This window comes from Elephantulus edwardii, unplaced genomic scaffold, assembly GCF_000299155.1.
Source record: "Elephantulus edwardii isolate Elephantulus edwardi_28Jun2011 unplaced genomic scaffold, EleEdw1.0 scaffold00191, whole genome shotgun sequence".
NCBI classification, from domain to species: Eukaryota; Metazoa; Chordata; class Mammalia; order Macroscelidea; family Macroscelididae; genus Elephantulus; species Elephantulus edwardii.
In genome coordinates, this window is record NW_006399941.1 from 4,553,270 (window position 1) to 4,569,448 (window position 16,179).

General features: G+C 41.1%; 1 protein-coding gene across 1 annotated transcript in view; it reads right to left on the bottom strand.

The window, feature by feature from the left end:
- ADAMTS12 (ADAM metallopeptidase with thrombospondin type 1 motif, 12) overlaps window positions 1–16,179 on the bottom strand; it is a 680,205-nt gene that overhangs the window by 143,153 nt on the left and 520,873 nt on the right. The window contains exons 15-17 of the mRNA XM_006896807.1: window positions 13,570–13,814; window positions 11,754–11,892; window positions 546–672 (exon numbers count right to left, since the gene is read on the bottom strand). Coding sequence (XP_006896869.1) covers window positions 546–672; window positions 11,754–11,892; window positions 13,570–13,814 — 511 coding nt within the window. The remainder of the gene's footprint in view (window positions 1–545; window positions 673–11,753; window positions 11,893–13,569; window positions 13,815–16,179) is intronic.

Consider the following 16,179-nt stretch of genomic DNA (forward strand, 5'->3'; position numbering starts at 1 on the left):
GCAAACGACTTGAAGGCACGTAACAACAACAACAGTCCCGGAATGCTGCTAAACATACCACAGTGCCGAGGATTGTCCCCAACGAAGAATGAACTTGCTCAGAAAATCAAAAGTGATAAGCCCTACTCACCAAGTCCACTTTTCCAGGCATTGTAACTATGACTGGGTAGTGTGACATGAAGGTGCAGAAGTCAAAAGTGTTCTCTGAAGGATGCTGTTGCAATGACAAAGTGCCCTTGGGAAAGGCAAAATGCAAAGGACCTAAGAATGCTCTACATAGCATTTTCTTCAACAATGATCTGGGACTTACTATTATCATATAATTAAATAAAGCACATTCCTGACTTACCAAAACAATACTGCTTTCTGGAAAGGTCCTCATCCATAAATCACTGAAGGGTCCAATAAAACCTCTGTCAGTTTTTTTTTTATTTACTGTAATAATATGGCCACACAGTTTCCCCTAATTTTGAAGATTAGATTACCACACAGTTCAACATCAGTCTAGGTGGGGACACAGAGGCCCAATAGTTACCAGTGGTTACCTGGGTGGGCAGTCTTTTTCATGGCACTTCTTCTGTCGTGCACTGGGCTGGGTATCTGGGTCACAGAATGTTGCCTTCACTGCTCCTCGTCCCTTCTTTATGCAATAAGCAGTCTGGCGGCGGATACCTGGAGAATCAGGAAGAAAGACTCATGTTCTTTGAATACTAAACCCTTATCTTCAGTTACAAGTTAGCTATGGAATCATGTCAAGCAGTCATGCTTAACTTGGATGAGAAAGTTGTCAAAAGTGTTTAGTGTGTAATGTAGTGAGAAAGAATGGCGGCCCATACTTGTCTACACTCACACTACTGTGCGGTGGGAGGGACACTACTTAGGACACGCTTCAGAAAACAGATTACTGAATTTGTTAAAGGGCATGGATTTAGGTGTCAAATACATGTAAAATTATATGCTAGTCATGTACTCAAATTCTCCACTCGTATACTCAACATAAAAACAGTACTGATAAGGTTGGTTGCATGTATACCATGAGATACAATGTTTGTCACTTAGCAAGTACTTATATACTATTATTATTGAGTAGATTCTGGTTTTCCAAAGATGCTACTATGTATGGGAGGAGGCTGTATATCTTTCTCCCATGAGTAGTTGCTAGTGAATTGAAACTACCAACCTTGTGGGTAACAGCCCAACACATTATACACTATGCCAGCAGGACTCCTTTCATAACTACTAGATATTATTAAATACTAAGCACCTAAAGGTTTTGAGGTGGACAATGAATAAGGTTGACAGAAGAAGAATTGACGCCTTTAAACTGTGGTGTTGGAGAATGCTGACTCTCCTGTCGAAAGAGCAAATAGCTATATCTTGGAGAGGGTGCAGCTAGAGAGTACAGCCTAGGAAGCAAAGATGAGAAACTCTGTCTACCATATTTTGGGCATGGTGTTAGGAGAAGCTATTCCTTGGAGAGGAACAACTTGTTTGGGAAGGTGGAGAGATGGTGAAAGAGAGAAAGGTCCTCAACCAGGTGGACTGACAAAGTGACTGCAGCAATGGGCTTGAATGTGTCAGAGATTGTGAGAGTGTCACAGGATAGGACAGGGTTCAGATCTGTTGTTCATAAAGTTAGCTATGAGTAGTACTCAACTTGAAAGCACCGAACAACAATCACAACAAGCATCAAATGAGTGATCACAGAACGTTTCTTAAATCTGAATCAGATTCAGCCTTGGTGAGTCCTCATGGCCAACACTAACTCATTCAACAGATTATTGTTTGAGCACCTGCAATATGACAGGGTCATGTTTTAATTTAGAAGTATAGAAAGGTATTTAAAACAAAGTAACTAAGTTTAAAAAGGCTATAATCTATCTGTAGCTACTGGACTAACACTCAGGTGCTGCCTTAGTTATCTGTTGCTGCTTTAAGAGAGATGCTACTAGAGGTTGGCTTTAACAAACATTTTTATACAGTCTCTCACTGTTCAGGAGGCTAGAAGTCTGACTTCAGAGGATGGATTCTAGGGGAAGAATTTATCTTTGTGTGTATCTCTTAGCTCTAAGAGTTTCCTGACACAGGGATACTGAATTCAGAGAACACACTCTGTTCCTGGCTCTTCTTTCTTGGAAGTAATAGGTCCTGTTCTCTGCTTCCTTTTATATCTTATAAAACAAAATGTGGGTGGTACAAGCCACATCCCAGGGAAACTTCCCTAAAATTAGATCAGGGTTGTAATCTGATTCAGAGTATTACATTCCATTGTAATCCCCTTATAATTTATTGGTTTATCATATTAGATATTATCTTTACGTGACTATTAAATTAGATTATTATATAATTGCCAAACCACTGAGCATCAAGGCCCAGGCAAGTTGACATGTATTTTGGGGACACATACAATTCAATACACAGTATATACCAACTGGAAAACAACACAAGACAGGAGATGCCATTACCAAGTATTACAAGGTTATTGCTACATCATTACCTAAATAAAAGTATATAGAAGGCCCTTAGAACCCTTATTGCCATTGAGTTGGGATCAACCGATAACTGGCCCTCCAGAAAGTATTCAGAAGCTGTAAACAGCATGAGAAGAGGTAGCCTATCTTTCTCCTACAGAGCCACTGGTAGTTTCCAGGTTGTAGGAAGAACAGTTCCCTGGGCTCACAGGGAGGCCATGCCTTGAGTTCATTCATCATTGCACAGACCTCAGGCCTCCATTGCTCTAGGTAGTCCTAAAACTGTCACCTTGACACACTTCCTTTGCTGATGGCACAGAGGGACCTGAAGTCTCAAAGCTGATAGGCTGAGCTGGACCAAGCACCTCACTCACTCCCCTCCCAGGACCTCATTATTGATCCATTCCAGCTAGACCTCTCAGGCTGGCTTTCAACCCCAGAGCAAAACCACATGGTACCATATCATGTAGAAAATGGCAAGAAGGAATTGCAATACAGTCCGTGCTGTCTTTGAAATGAACCAACAATATTATTGCTAAGAAAAGAGCATTTCAAGAAATGAAAATGGCAAGGAATATTTTAACCACAAGGTCTTCCCCAAATAATAGACTAATAGAGTCTTCTTAAGTCTTAAAAAGAAAACACCGTCAAGAACTGGACACAGCCTCATCGGAGGAGATTTTACAAAATAATTAGCTTACCTAAAGTCATTTGTTGGGAGAAATAAGCATCTACAGAAGTGTCCTGTTATTGTTAAGTGTCATTAAGTCAATGTCAAGTTATAGGGACCTTATATACAACAGATCAAAACTCTGCCTATCTCATGCCAACCTCACAATCTCTGCTGGTTGAAGCATATTACAATCATTTTGTCAATCCTTCTCTTTGAGGGACTCCCTTTCTTTTGCTGACTGATTCTTTACTTTTCCAAATACTGGCTCCTCCTAAAAGCATGTTTATCACATATGAGATGAAGCCTCACCATTCTTACTTCTAAGAAGTATGTTTGATGCATATCTTTTTAGCTGGGAGCAGATAGGTTCCTGGCTTATGATGAACCCATATACAGTGGAACAAATACTGCATGGTATTATGCTATTCCCATGACTGGTTGCAGATGAGACCATTGTGGTTAGACCTTTCTCCCCAATTGGTCTTTAACTGGAAATTCTGCTGAAATCCGTTCAGCATCGTAGCAAAATACAGATCTCCACTGACAGACTATGCATGAAATGTGCTGGTAAAGAATTGAAGTCAGGTCTCCAATAAAGAAGTTAATAATTCTACCATTGGACTATCAATATTCCTCAAAACATGCTAGTGTCGCTGAGTTAAAAACAGAAATGAACAAAGTCAGAAAACTGGACATATATCTGCCATTGTAGTGTAGGAAAAGAAAAGCTTAGGTGATCAGAAATTTTATGAAAATATTGGTGAGTGTGACAAATTCTTATTATCAAAACATAAAAGGAAATTGTGGTATGACTGTAAGAGGTTAGAAATATTCCCCAAAAGATTTATTTCTGTTTTATGAGTAATATGGTAAGCACACTTATTGTTCCTGACCCAAGAGTAGTGTAGTGTCAAGGGCTTATTGTTCAGAATGTCTTTCCTAGCCATTAAATTTGGTTTTGTCAAATGGATGGGTGAGATTATCCAAATAGGGATGCTAGTCTATCCATAAAGGAAATGGCTATTCTCACCATTAAATCAAGCAGACTGAGCAGCAGAATTAAGGAATCACAGCCGATGAGAAAAAAGGAAGCAGTAGTGTGTCCTTTGGAGCAAGAAATTCCTGCACCGGCCAGACAAAGATCTACAAGAGCAACAGCAGCCTCAGCAGAGAATGAGAGATCATGTAAGACAGAGCTAATTTAGGACTGCTGCTCCACTGAGACTGAGCCAAAAGCCTTCAACCACGCTTGCTGGAGGATTGAGGCAAGATGCCATAATTAGCAAGATGAAGGCGAATTTGTAACACTGAACTAAACTGTGAGGCTGGAAGATTAAGGGTGTTTGATCATGCTTGAGAAGCTGTCTCAACTAAGGGACTGTATTCTCATGTCAACCTGAATTATATTATGTCAACTTCCCTAATGAATCCCATAACTATCAATACGGTTCTCTAAAATCTGTGTAGTCATTGCAATGGATTTCTAATCCAGTAGAGCAGAAAGACTGGTGTTGAGATTAGTAAAGTAGGTGCAGGAGGGAGACCATGTATGACCCAATAGGAATGGGTTTTGTACTATGAATGTGTTTTTTTTTATTATTATTAAATTGTGTTAGTTTTAATGAACATTTACAGGGATTTTGGGTTTTCATTCCTTCATTGCTGCACCATTCTCTCTACCCTCCTCCCCAGTTTGTTCTTCTTCCCCGCCATCCGAATGTCTGTTTTAATTGTCCAATTGCCACAGTGCTTGTCAAAGTCAGTTCTGATTAATGTACTATGAATGTTGTTCATGGGAACAGGTTCCCTTTGTGGAGTTAGTAAAAGGCAGAGTTGGCTGTCTTCAAGCTGTTCTCACTTTTCTTTACAAGTAATAAGTGGGCATCAAACCTTACCAAATACCTGAGAATATCATGTACTTCAACTTGATTAGCAGTTATGAACATAAAAACTGATCAGGCAGATGGAAAGGACCTTCCAGATGACTCCAGCCCCAGGTATTCAGGTCACCTCCTGACATTTGAATCACCCAATAAGATTTACTAAGAGTTTATATCTCTTTAGATCTGGCAATCCAGTCTTCCTAGCTGAGGAACCAATCACCATATCGTAGAAACACACCATCACCACTGTTGTTGTAATGTAACATTAAGTTGACTGCATTTCACACTGACCCTATGCTCAAAAGCTCTGAAACCTACCCTATCCTGAGCCAGTATCACTAACTCTGACAATCTACCCCAATTACCCCAGTTACTGTATCAATCTATCTCATCCAAGGTCTTCTTCTCCAGTGCTGATCCTCCAACTTTCTAAGCATGATGTCCTTCTCCTAAGAATAATCCTTCCTGGCAACATGCCAAAAGTATGTGAGTCTGAGTTTCAAAATCCTTTCCCCCAAAGAGCAACTTGGTTTTGTCATCTCTAGGAAAGATATGTTAGTTCTCGTGTCATGTACAATACTTTCGTCTAGCACCGTAACTCAGAGACATTAATTCATCTTCTGTCATCCTTATTCATTGTCTAGCTTTCTGATGCATAATAAGTAATTGCGATGACCATGGCCCGGTACACCTTAGTCTCTAAACTGACATTGTTACTTTGGAGTATTCTAGAAAGGTTCCTGACAGAAGATTTTCTTAATTAAATTCATCTTTTGATTTTTCTGACTGTTGGTGCCAAGAGTGTTCACTGTGGATCTGAGCAAGATGAAACTGTGTCTATCATGGTGCTGCCAATTGGTCCAGTGGGCACCACTGTACACTGTCCCCATTGTCTCAACTCTGTAGATTCTGTGAGTATAATAAAATTGTGGCTGTGCTATTTCACTGCATTAAATTTAGAGTGGTTTGTCATGTAGCAGTAAAAACTAGGATATTGCTTACTCTCTTTTCCAGAGAAGACTTTGAGCTGAAACTCAGTAGTCTAATGTTTTGTTTGGTACAGGGCTCTGTAATGTCTCTTGGGGAACAAGTTACAATCAGGTCATCATTTTAAGTGCAGTGCTCATTAAGTTTCACTGCAAAAGTAGAGTGTGAGGGATTAGGCTGTATAGACATGACTTTGGTCTTTTCCTAAAAATCAAAGAAAGAAAAACAATTCTTGCTTTTCTATTTGGCTTGTTATTGTTTCCTATCTCTTATAAATTGAATGGAGTCTAAAGAGAAAATTAATTAGGGATGATAGTTGATCAATAATGTTGCCACAGCACTAAGTTAACTTTCTCAGAGAGCATTTACTTGAAAATGCATTAAGTAAATATCAGTTACATCCTAACACACATGAGGTACAAATGCAGTAACTTTATTGTGAGACGATATTGAGTCACTGGCACCACTTATGCAATATAAAGAGAACCAAGCAGATATAAATTCTTTGTAAATCTTATTGGATACTGAGCTCTGGTGGCCTAGTGGTAAGAAACTGTATTGCAATCTCAAAGGCACGCGGTTTGAATTCACCAGCTGCTCCATGGGAGAAAGATGAGCAATCAATCTCGTCCTGTGCTATTAACTGCCTCTGAAAACCTGCTGGAGGTTAAGAACAACAACAACAGCAACAACATTGGAATCTACAGGTGACAGAAGAAGAATCAGTGCCTTTGAGTTGTGGTGTTGGAGACTGCTCAAAGAACAAATAAATCTTGTTTTGGAGGAAGCACAATCAGGGTGCTGCTCCTTGGCAGCAATGATGGTTACGTTTAACCTCACATATTTTGGGCATGTGGTTAGGAGGTACTGATCTTTAGATAAGGAAATCACGCTTGGAAAGGTAGAGGCTCAGAGAAAGAGAGGAAGACCCTCTACCAAGTGGATTGACACTCACTCTAACAACGATCTTGAACATGAGAGATAATGAGGATGGCATAGGATAGGCAGTGTTTAGATCCATTGTTCATAGGGTTGCTATGCATCATACTTGAGTCAATGGCACCTAAAACAACTTTTAAACACTTTGACACATATACCTTGAGCATGCTGTCAGGAGGCGTTGGTCTTTGGAAAACCACATCATGTTGGGAAGGTAAAGGGTGAGCAAAAGAGAAGAAAACTCTGAATAAGATGGGCTGACATATTGACTGGAATTGGCTTGAGCATGGCCAAGACAACGATGACAGTGCAGGATAGGGCAAGGTTTTGATGTGTTTTCATAGTGTCACTATGAATTACAGTTGACTCGATAGTACCTAACAGTAACGTTTAAGAACTAGGGTCGGAAAAGGGAGGCATTCTGGGGGTAGAGGAGGAGAGGGAAGTGGGAGGGGAAATGTGCAATAATGAATAAATTTTAAAAACTTTTTAAAAAGAACTCTCTTCACTCATACACTTTACTCTTCTGATCGTTATCAGTAGAGACTATACCATGATCGAAAGAAAATTAAAGCTCTATATTTTTTCAAAATAACAATGTCATAGCTTATCATTGCCTCATTTCAGTGTTGAAATAGTAGTATGAAGGGAATATGTTGTATATCTATTTCGTTCATGCAAAATATTCCCAACTTAAAAACTTAAGGAAATGAAAAAAACCCAAAACAAACCCAAAAACTAAAGACTTAATTTATTGTAATGACTCATAGCAGAAAAAAAAGGGTATAGGATTTTCTTTTATATCTGAATTTAGATCCAAAGAAACCTCAGGTAAACAGTAATTAATTATATCGTCTTCAAGACAGTCACAGTATTGCACGCTTAATATTTGAAACAGTGACAAATAGCAAGGTCTCTTTCTTCAAAACTGTTTAAGTGAGAACAATAGTGGTGCACATCATACTTTATTTTAGCACACTAACGTTAATCCTTTTAAAATTGAGCAGCGGCATAGATTTTAATAGAGTGGGATGACAATAATTCTGTAAGTCGGCAAAGGCTTTGTCACTACAAGCCCTCAAAAGGCAAAGAAGTAACACTGATTCACAGGAAGAAGGGGAGTACTCTCCAAGAAATGGAATAAACAATCTGTCTAGTTCACAAATCCATTTCAACTCTGGTGGCTTAGTGGTATGGAGTTGTGCTGGCAACCCAAAGGTGTGTGGCTGAAATCCACCAGCTGCTTTGTGGAAGAAAGATGGGCAATCTCTTCGTATGCAATTAACTGCCTCTGAAAAACCACTGGAGGGTCAGCTATGAGCTGACAACAACAACAATGACAACAACAACAACAACAACACTAACACCTTTATTTCAATTACTTCGTTCTTTTTGGCTCCCTTCATTTTTTCAGCTTTGTTTTTCTTGATCAATGAATTCAGGTTTAACTTTGATAGTGATGGCTCAGTTAAGGAAAGTTTTGATCTTATTTTTTTAAAAACCAAAATTAAAAAAATAAATAAAACAAACAAAAAAACCAAAATACACCCCAAAACCAAAAAACCCAATCCTCAAACTCATGGCTGTTGCATTGGAACTGATGGATGCTCCTATGTATCCATTCTGCGTACAACTGAGCCATAAGCTGTATCATTCTTTTTTTTTCTTCTTCCCTATCTGTAAAGGGTGATGATGGCACTGACGGGAATAGCTGTACTTGTTAAGTGGATGTCAATTAATGGGATTTGATTGCATTATCATCCATCTGTGGAAGTCATAGCTCATAGAAAAACAGGACTAAAAAATCAGTGTTTCTCTCTTGCCTGCCATGCATACAAATATTGCCCTTGAAATGGCAAAACAAGTGTATTAATTAACTGCCATGGTGAGAGGCAGCTTATAAGAAATTATGTAATAAAAGCTCAAGCAGGGGCATTGCCAATGTTGGGAAGCACGTGAGGTAGTCAAAGAGTCCACCCTGGAAGGATCCAGGCTCAAAAGATACTTCAGTCTTCTTCCCCTTGTGTACTACTGCTTGCAAATCAGATAAAGCATGGTATTACAGAAATCTGAAGCACATGAAATCTCACGTGTGGGGGTTAACAAGTAAGGCAGGCCAGCATTTCACAGGGCACAGTGAGCAAAGTGAGCCTTCAGAAAACACAACTGAGATGGTCTCTGCAAGCACAGCACTGGGGAGGGGGTGAATCTAAGGACCTGAAAATAAGGGAAGGATGGATATCTAGTGGCTGCTTTTGTAAAGGATTACGACAACCTTGGAAACCCTGTGAGTGGGAAACAGAGTTCTACTCTGTTCTACAGTCACCACTGGTCAGAATTGACTCAATGGCAAGTTGAGTTTGGCACATGGTAAACTATGTAGTCTTCATGTCATAGTATAAGGAAATCCATCTCTCTAAATTATAATATCTTTAGTAAACCCTAGATTGAAAAACCATTTAGATATTATTAGGGGTCAACAGCCAGGCTTGATTGACTCTACTTGACAATTATAGTTAGGGTTCTTATGATCAGAGAGGCACATGCGTCAGCACTAAGATTATCATACTTGAAAAAAGTCAAAGAACTATCTAATCCTAATTGGCCCAAAGAAGTGAATTCCATTGCATTAGTCCAATGTCACCAGTCAGGGCTGGAGCAGATGATGGTGTGTGTTCTTATTTACAATCCTCACGCTCTATGAAGGCCATGTGGATACACATCAGAGCAAATGACTTTACTTTGAGCTTTGATGGGAGGGAATCTGGGCTAGAACCTGTAAGAACTAGTCTAGTAATCAGAAGTATCTGCTGCTGTGCTGCAATCCTAAAGGCATGTGGTGTGAGGCCATCAGCTGCTCTGTAGGAGAAAGATGGGCAGTCTCCTCCTCTGTGATTAATTGCCTCTGAAAACCCACAGGAGGCTCAGCTATGGCTCAGTTCTGACTCTAAGGTACACAGCAACAACTCTATCTACCTATAGTTTATTGATATAACATAGTTCCTCGGGTAGTTCAGAACTATTTCAGTAATCCCCAGGAACTTTGTTTCATCTATTGAAGTCTTAGTGTTTTGCTTTGGTTTTCAGAAGATGATGTTCCCCGCATCAAGGGAATAATGAATAACTCCAAAGAGAATTCAGCCAAGTAGGGGTGAAGAGAAACTTAAACTCAGAGAGGGCAGGGGGAAGTTCTCTTCCTTTCATATTGTCCATTGTATATGCAAACCAAAAAGTGCAGAATAGAAGAAACTACACAGCCCCAAACCAGTAGAGGTCATGCTTAAACGTGATGACTCATGTTCTAACTGCAGTGTTGTTCCTATGTGTTTTGCAGGCTACAAGGAGCTTCTGGTTAATATTCTGGTATTATAGCTGACAGGACTCAGCAAAACCCAGGCTGCAATGAAGCCTGGCTTCATCATATGGCTTGTACATTTCTCTGTAAGTAATCTTGAATTTTTTCCAAAATATTTTCTTTTCTTTTTAATAAAGAGTCTTGAAACTTCGAGTAAGACCAGAACATGTGTCAACGCTTTATGCAGATGCTTCTTCCCAGAAAATGTACTCTTGCTCATCTTCTGATGAGCGACTAAGGATGTGAGTCATTATTCTCCCCTCTCCATTTGCAGTTAGATTGTGCCCATGTGACCAAGACCAAGACCAAGATGTGCCACCTTCAAGAGGTTATGAGCCAATCTACAAGGACACCCAATCTGCTTCAGATTCGGAATTAAACTTGCGTTGTGCTGAACTACTGTGAATCGGATTTTCTTGTTACTGTAGCAGAGCTTTTCCCATCCTGACTAATGTTTTCCAGCATTTTAATTTCTCCACTGCTTGGCTATGAGATAAAACTATGTAGTTGATTTAAAAGCCCAGTAAATGGAGAAGGAAGATGAACGGAAGAATTAGTTACAGTCTGTATCCAGCCAGGATTTACAGAAGCCTTTGGGTGATTGGTTATCTTCTGGGGTCTTGGGGATCTCAGAGAGAGCTGTGGCTTTTAAGCTTTAGTAAAAGCTATGCAACCTTTTTTTTTTTTTAAATAAAAAAATTACCCAGTGACTCCCCCCCCCATTCTCCTTTTTCTGCCTGCCTTCTTCTCTCCTCTTTTAACATTTATACATATCTTCAAGTAATCCGCCTATTTTCACAATAGTGGTCTTATGCAATATTTTTCCTTATATGACTGAGATATTTCATTCAGCAAATTGATTTCTAGTCTCTCAACTTATATAATATTTTATGAAATCATTAGCTCCTTAGTGCTACATGGTATATTTACAAAACATGATCTGGTGGCCTAGTGGTAAGAAGCTGTGCCGCAATTCCATAGGCATTTGGTTCAAATCTACCAGCTGCTCTACAGAAGGATAGGCAATCTCCTCCCAAGAAATTTACTCTCCCTGAAGAGCCACTGTAGGTCAATTATGGTTTGGTTTTGACTCAATGGTGCACAATAACAGTATGAATAATTGTATGTAAACCAATAAAAATTTTAAAAATGGACAACACAGCTTAAAAAAACCCCACATATGAAATGAAAAGGTTAAAAAGTATGCTAATTAAAAAACCAAAAAACACCCCAAACAAGTATTTCCACAGAGGCCGCTAAGTAAAGCTGATAAAAGAAAAGCTGCTTCTTACTTTAGTTCATCTACCTGCATGGCTACAGCACACACAAGACAGAGCATCTCTGTGCAGCCCTGAAGCCTTGTGGCTGAATTCAGACCTCCATGGCTTAGGTGACCCCTACTGGTCTGCTCTGCATCTGGGGCCACAGAGGGTGGCACTTCTCACCTGTCCCGCACGTAGCACTGCACTCTGTCCAGCGGCCGTACTGCCAGAAGTACTCTAGCTTCTCCACGTCATTGTCAAAGCCGTCCTTCCGGATTGTGTACTCATACTTAATGCCAGGGTTAGTCACCTGGAACAGGAGCTAAAAGGCAAGAGAGGGGTCACGCCAAATCTCTCACACCTAAAACATAACACATGCCCATCATGCTAAAGTAGCTATGGAGGTATGCATTGGAGAAAATGGTATTTTAGAAATTCGCCTATCTTAGTGCAAATGCCTAAGTTGTCTGCTATTAGGGAAAAGTTGGTGGTTGACACAGCCCTTTCACCTGCTATCAGTAGGCGTTCTCAGACAGGGCGTGTGACATTGCAGAGAAGGCATCACACAGTCTTCCAAAACATTAAAGTTTCTTCTGCGGGGAACTGTATGTAGCAAGGCCTGGAAAAAATGACACCAGCAGAGGAAAAGGGGGTTTGCAGAGGACTGCAAATGGCCATTGGGCCCTGATGCAGCCTTACAGAAGACTGAGTGAGGCCATTGAAGATCCAGAGAGCAGAAAGCTGCCAGCGTCAGACATGCTTTTACCGTTCCTGTCCACACTGGAACGAATTCTACGTGAGAATGTCCAAACCAGGGTAGCAACCCTCCCACTGACTCACGACTGATTTGTGGTAAGTAGACTGAGTGCAGAGAGGGGAGTTTGGGGAAGGCTGAAGAAGGCACACATTAGCTGAAACCCATGTTTATGTTTATTTCAGAATGGCCATACTTTAAAGGAGTTAACCAGCCATGGATCTAGACAAGAAGTCCTTAACCTGTGTCTGTAAGTTATTGTTGTGTACTGTCAAGTCACAATCGACTCTTGTTGACCCTTCAGTGGGTGGAAGAGGCAGTTTAATTGCACAGGAGGAGAAGGCATGATGGATTTGAACTTCGTGCCTTTAGGATTGCAGTGCAGCTTCTTGCCATTATGCCACCAGCACTCCCTGAGTCTATCATACTTGACACTAACTTCAAGCCTCACAGAGCATTAGAGAAAGCTCTGGTGGCCTTGGGAGTAAAGAGTTGTGCTGTCAACCCAAAGGCAGGTGGTTAAAATTCATCAGCTTCTCCTCAGGGGACAGATGGACAATCTCCCATGCGATTTACAGCCTTTGGAGGGTCAGCAATGAGTCAGTTCTACCTCCACAGCTCATGATGACAACAACAATAGAGTAAAGGCCTCAGCATTTCCTTATAGGGCTGCCAGCCATTTCTAAGCCACTGTGAACTAAGGAATGAGCCCAGTATTGTGGCTGTTAACTTAAAGGTCAGGTATTTGAACCCACCAACCATTCAAAGGGATTGAGGAAGATGAGCTGCTTCCTCCCATAAAGATTACAGCCTGGAATCCCAGTGGAGGGTCAAGTGTTGCTATGAGTCAGGGCCAACTTGAAGGCGCAGTGGGGTTTTTTTTTAAACAAAAAGGCCCAGTGCAAGAGGTCTGCTGTGCGGCTAAGGTTGGCGGCTCAAACCTACCACTTGCTCCATGGGAGAAAGATGTAACAGTCTACTTCCATAAAGATTTACAGCCTTGGAAACCTTATGGGGGAATTTAGCTCTGTCTTGTGTCTATCAATCAAAATTACTTGAAAGCAGTAGGTATGATTTTTAGTTTGGTTAATGATAAAAAGCTTAAATTAATATTTGTCTTCTTTTCATATTTATAAAAAAATTATTAAGCATTTTTGCTCAGTCCTCTGAGAAATGTGAAGGAGGAGAACACCGGGCAGTCCTAATGAATGGGCATGTCACCAGGTCCCTTGCCTTCAGCTTTACCTGGAGCCACACGGATTCATTGGTGGGCCCTGCTGCCATCAGCTTCTCCAGGTCACCTTTCCTGTCATACTGAAAGACTGTCCCTGCCAGCTTGTAGTTCCCATTCCACTGGATGATAAACCCTCCATTCAGGTAATATTTTTCTGGGTCTTCACTCCTGATGGCTAGGAAGTTCCCAGCTCCCTCAACCTCCATCACCCGTATGTCCCTGGCTCCTTTTGGAATGAGGCCAATGTCCACGTAACCTGTGGAGAGAAGACAGATTCGTGAGAGAGGCATGCTACCTTCTCAACTGATCACCAGCCATTTCCACCCCGTCGCTCATCCGCTTCCCCACGTTCTCATCATTTGGGGGCCCCCCGGCTACTCTTCTCCTGGGTGGCCAGCTCAGATTGGCAGAGAGACTAATTATGAGGAATTCAAAAGAAGTCAGCCAGGGGCAGAATTCTCCACAGCTAAGTAGCTCAGGAAAGACACAGTTTTGTGCAAAAAAGAGAAATCGATGTAGCTTGGGCCTGGGAGCTTTTGCAATTGATTTGGCATTCATCATGATTATTTTGGGTGTATGTGGGATTTTATGCTGGCATTTCAAAATTTTAAAGCTCCTGGCTTCCTGCTAGCATTTCTGTGTCTTCTTCTGCTGTTATCAGAATATTCTTTTTGCTAAAAATTGCATTTGACACATATTTTTTCCTCATCATCATTGTCAGTGGGTTAAAGATAGACTTAAGAGTCCTTTAGTCCTCGCTGACATTCATTAAAAGGACCCCTAATAGCACACTGTGGAGCATATCTGGTTGTTAACCACAAGGTCAGCAGTTGGGATCCACCAATTGCTCCTGCGAGGAAAAGTTGGCAGTGTGTTCAGGTGAAGATTATAATCTCATGGAGGGTCAGAACCGACCCATGGCCAGTGTGCTTGGGCTTTGATTATTAAGAAAATCCTGCAGAAGAATCTGATAGGATGCCAGCTTTGGGTACAGTATTAAGAAACCCAAGTTTAAGGTCAGCATTTTATACTGCTGCATATGACTGTTCATGATAAAGGGTCCAGGTTTTGTTTTCTTTTTTCACTTCTATTTTGCTGAAATATGTTCCTTTATTCACCTCAGTTATAATCTACTATCCTGCAAAAATCACATGTGGCAATCTAGTCAAGACCATGTTCAATTCTCCCTGCACTGTTGTCCTTGCTAAGTGGTTGATTATGTGGGCAGGGAACTGGGAGAATTAAGGAACACTGGGATGGCACAGTTATGTGTTTGGCTACTAGCTCAAAGACTGGGGGTTCAAACCACACATAGGCTCCTTAGAAGACAGGCCTGTTGACTGGCTTCTGAAAGGTCACAGTCTTGAAAACTTTTCAGAGCAGATTCCCTCTGCCCACAGGGGGTTGCCATGAGTTGGAATCCTCATGGTGGCAACAAACAGCATGCTAAGCACATAATGCATTTTTGGTTCTTAGCAACAACAACCTCACAAACGTGCTGGGATGGAAAGAACATGGGCTTAGTAGGCAGCATTGTGAAGGGAGGACTGAGCCGGGGAGTCAGGAGATGTGAGTTCTAGACTCTGCACTGCCACTGATGAGCTCCATGATTTTCATCAGCTCTTTTAACCATTGTTGAATCTCAGATGCTTAGTGAAGGGGGTGGATGGGATGATATCCAAGGTCTCTCACAGCACTGGCATTTGAAAAGTTTCCTCTATACTAAGCTCAATTTCTTTTCTGTCTTTAATTTTTGATACTAAACATGGCTTGAAGAGCCAAATCATTTGGCCATCTCTCAATGGTTGTATGTTGTTGTTGTTGTTATATGTTAAACAGTGTTTGGTGGAGCTCCCTGATTAAAACAAGCTTGGAAGCTGGAGTGGCATCCTCTTCTGAAACAGCTTGCCTCCAGAAACCCTTTGAACTTGGAGAAACAATGAAAGTCACACAAGTGTTCAGGCCTTTCAATCATATGGTCACTATGAAACACCTACGACCCGATGGTACTTAACAACAACCACCACAACACTGGTTGTATGTTGTGGTGGTTGTTGTTGTTATGTGCCGTCAAGTCATCTGCGACTCAAAACTACCCTATGTATAACAGCCCTAAACCCCACTCTATCCTGTACCAATTTTATTGTCTCCGACACACCTGACCCATTATTCTAGTCACTGAATCTATCCATCTTATTGAGGCTCTTTCTCTCCTGCACTGTCCCTCCATCCTCCCAAGCATGACATCCTTCTCCAAGGACTGGTCTCTCCTTGCAACATGTTCAAAGTATGTCAGATGAAGCTTCAGAATCCTTACCTTCAAAGAGCAACCTGGTCTCACCCTCCTCAGGATGAACCTGTTTGTTCTCTTAGCAGTCCATGGTATATTCAAGACCCCTCTCCAGCACCACAGTTCAAAGGAATCAATTCACCTTCTATCATCCCTAGTCATTGTCCAGCCCTGATACATAGCAAGTGACTGCAAAGACCATGGCTTGTATCAGGTGCGTCTTAGTCTCCAGACTGACATAACTGTTCTTCAGTACTTTGGAGAGGTCTCTGACAGCAGACTTTTCCAACGCAATATGTCTTTTAATTTCCTGGCTGCTGGTGCCAAGAGT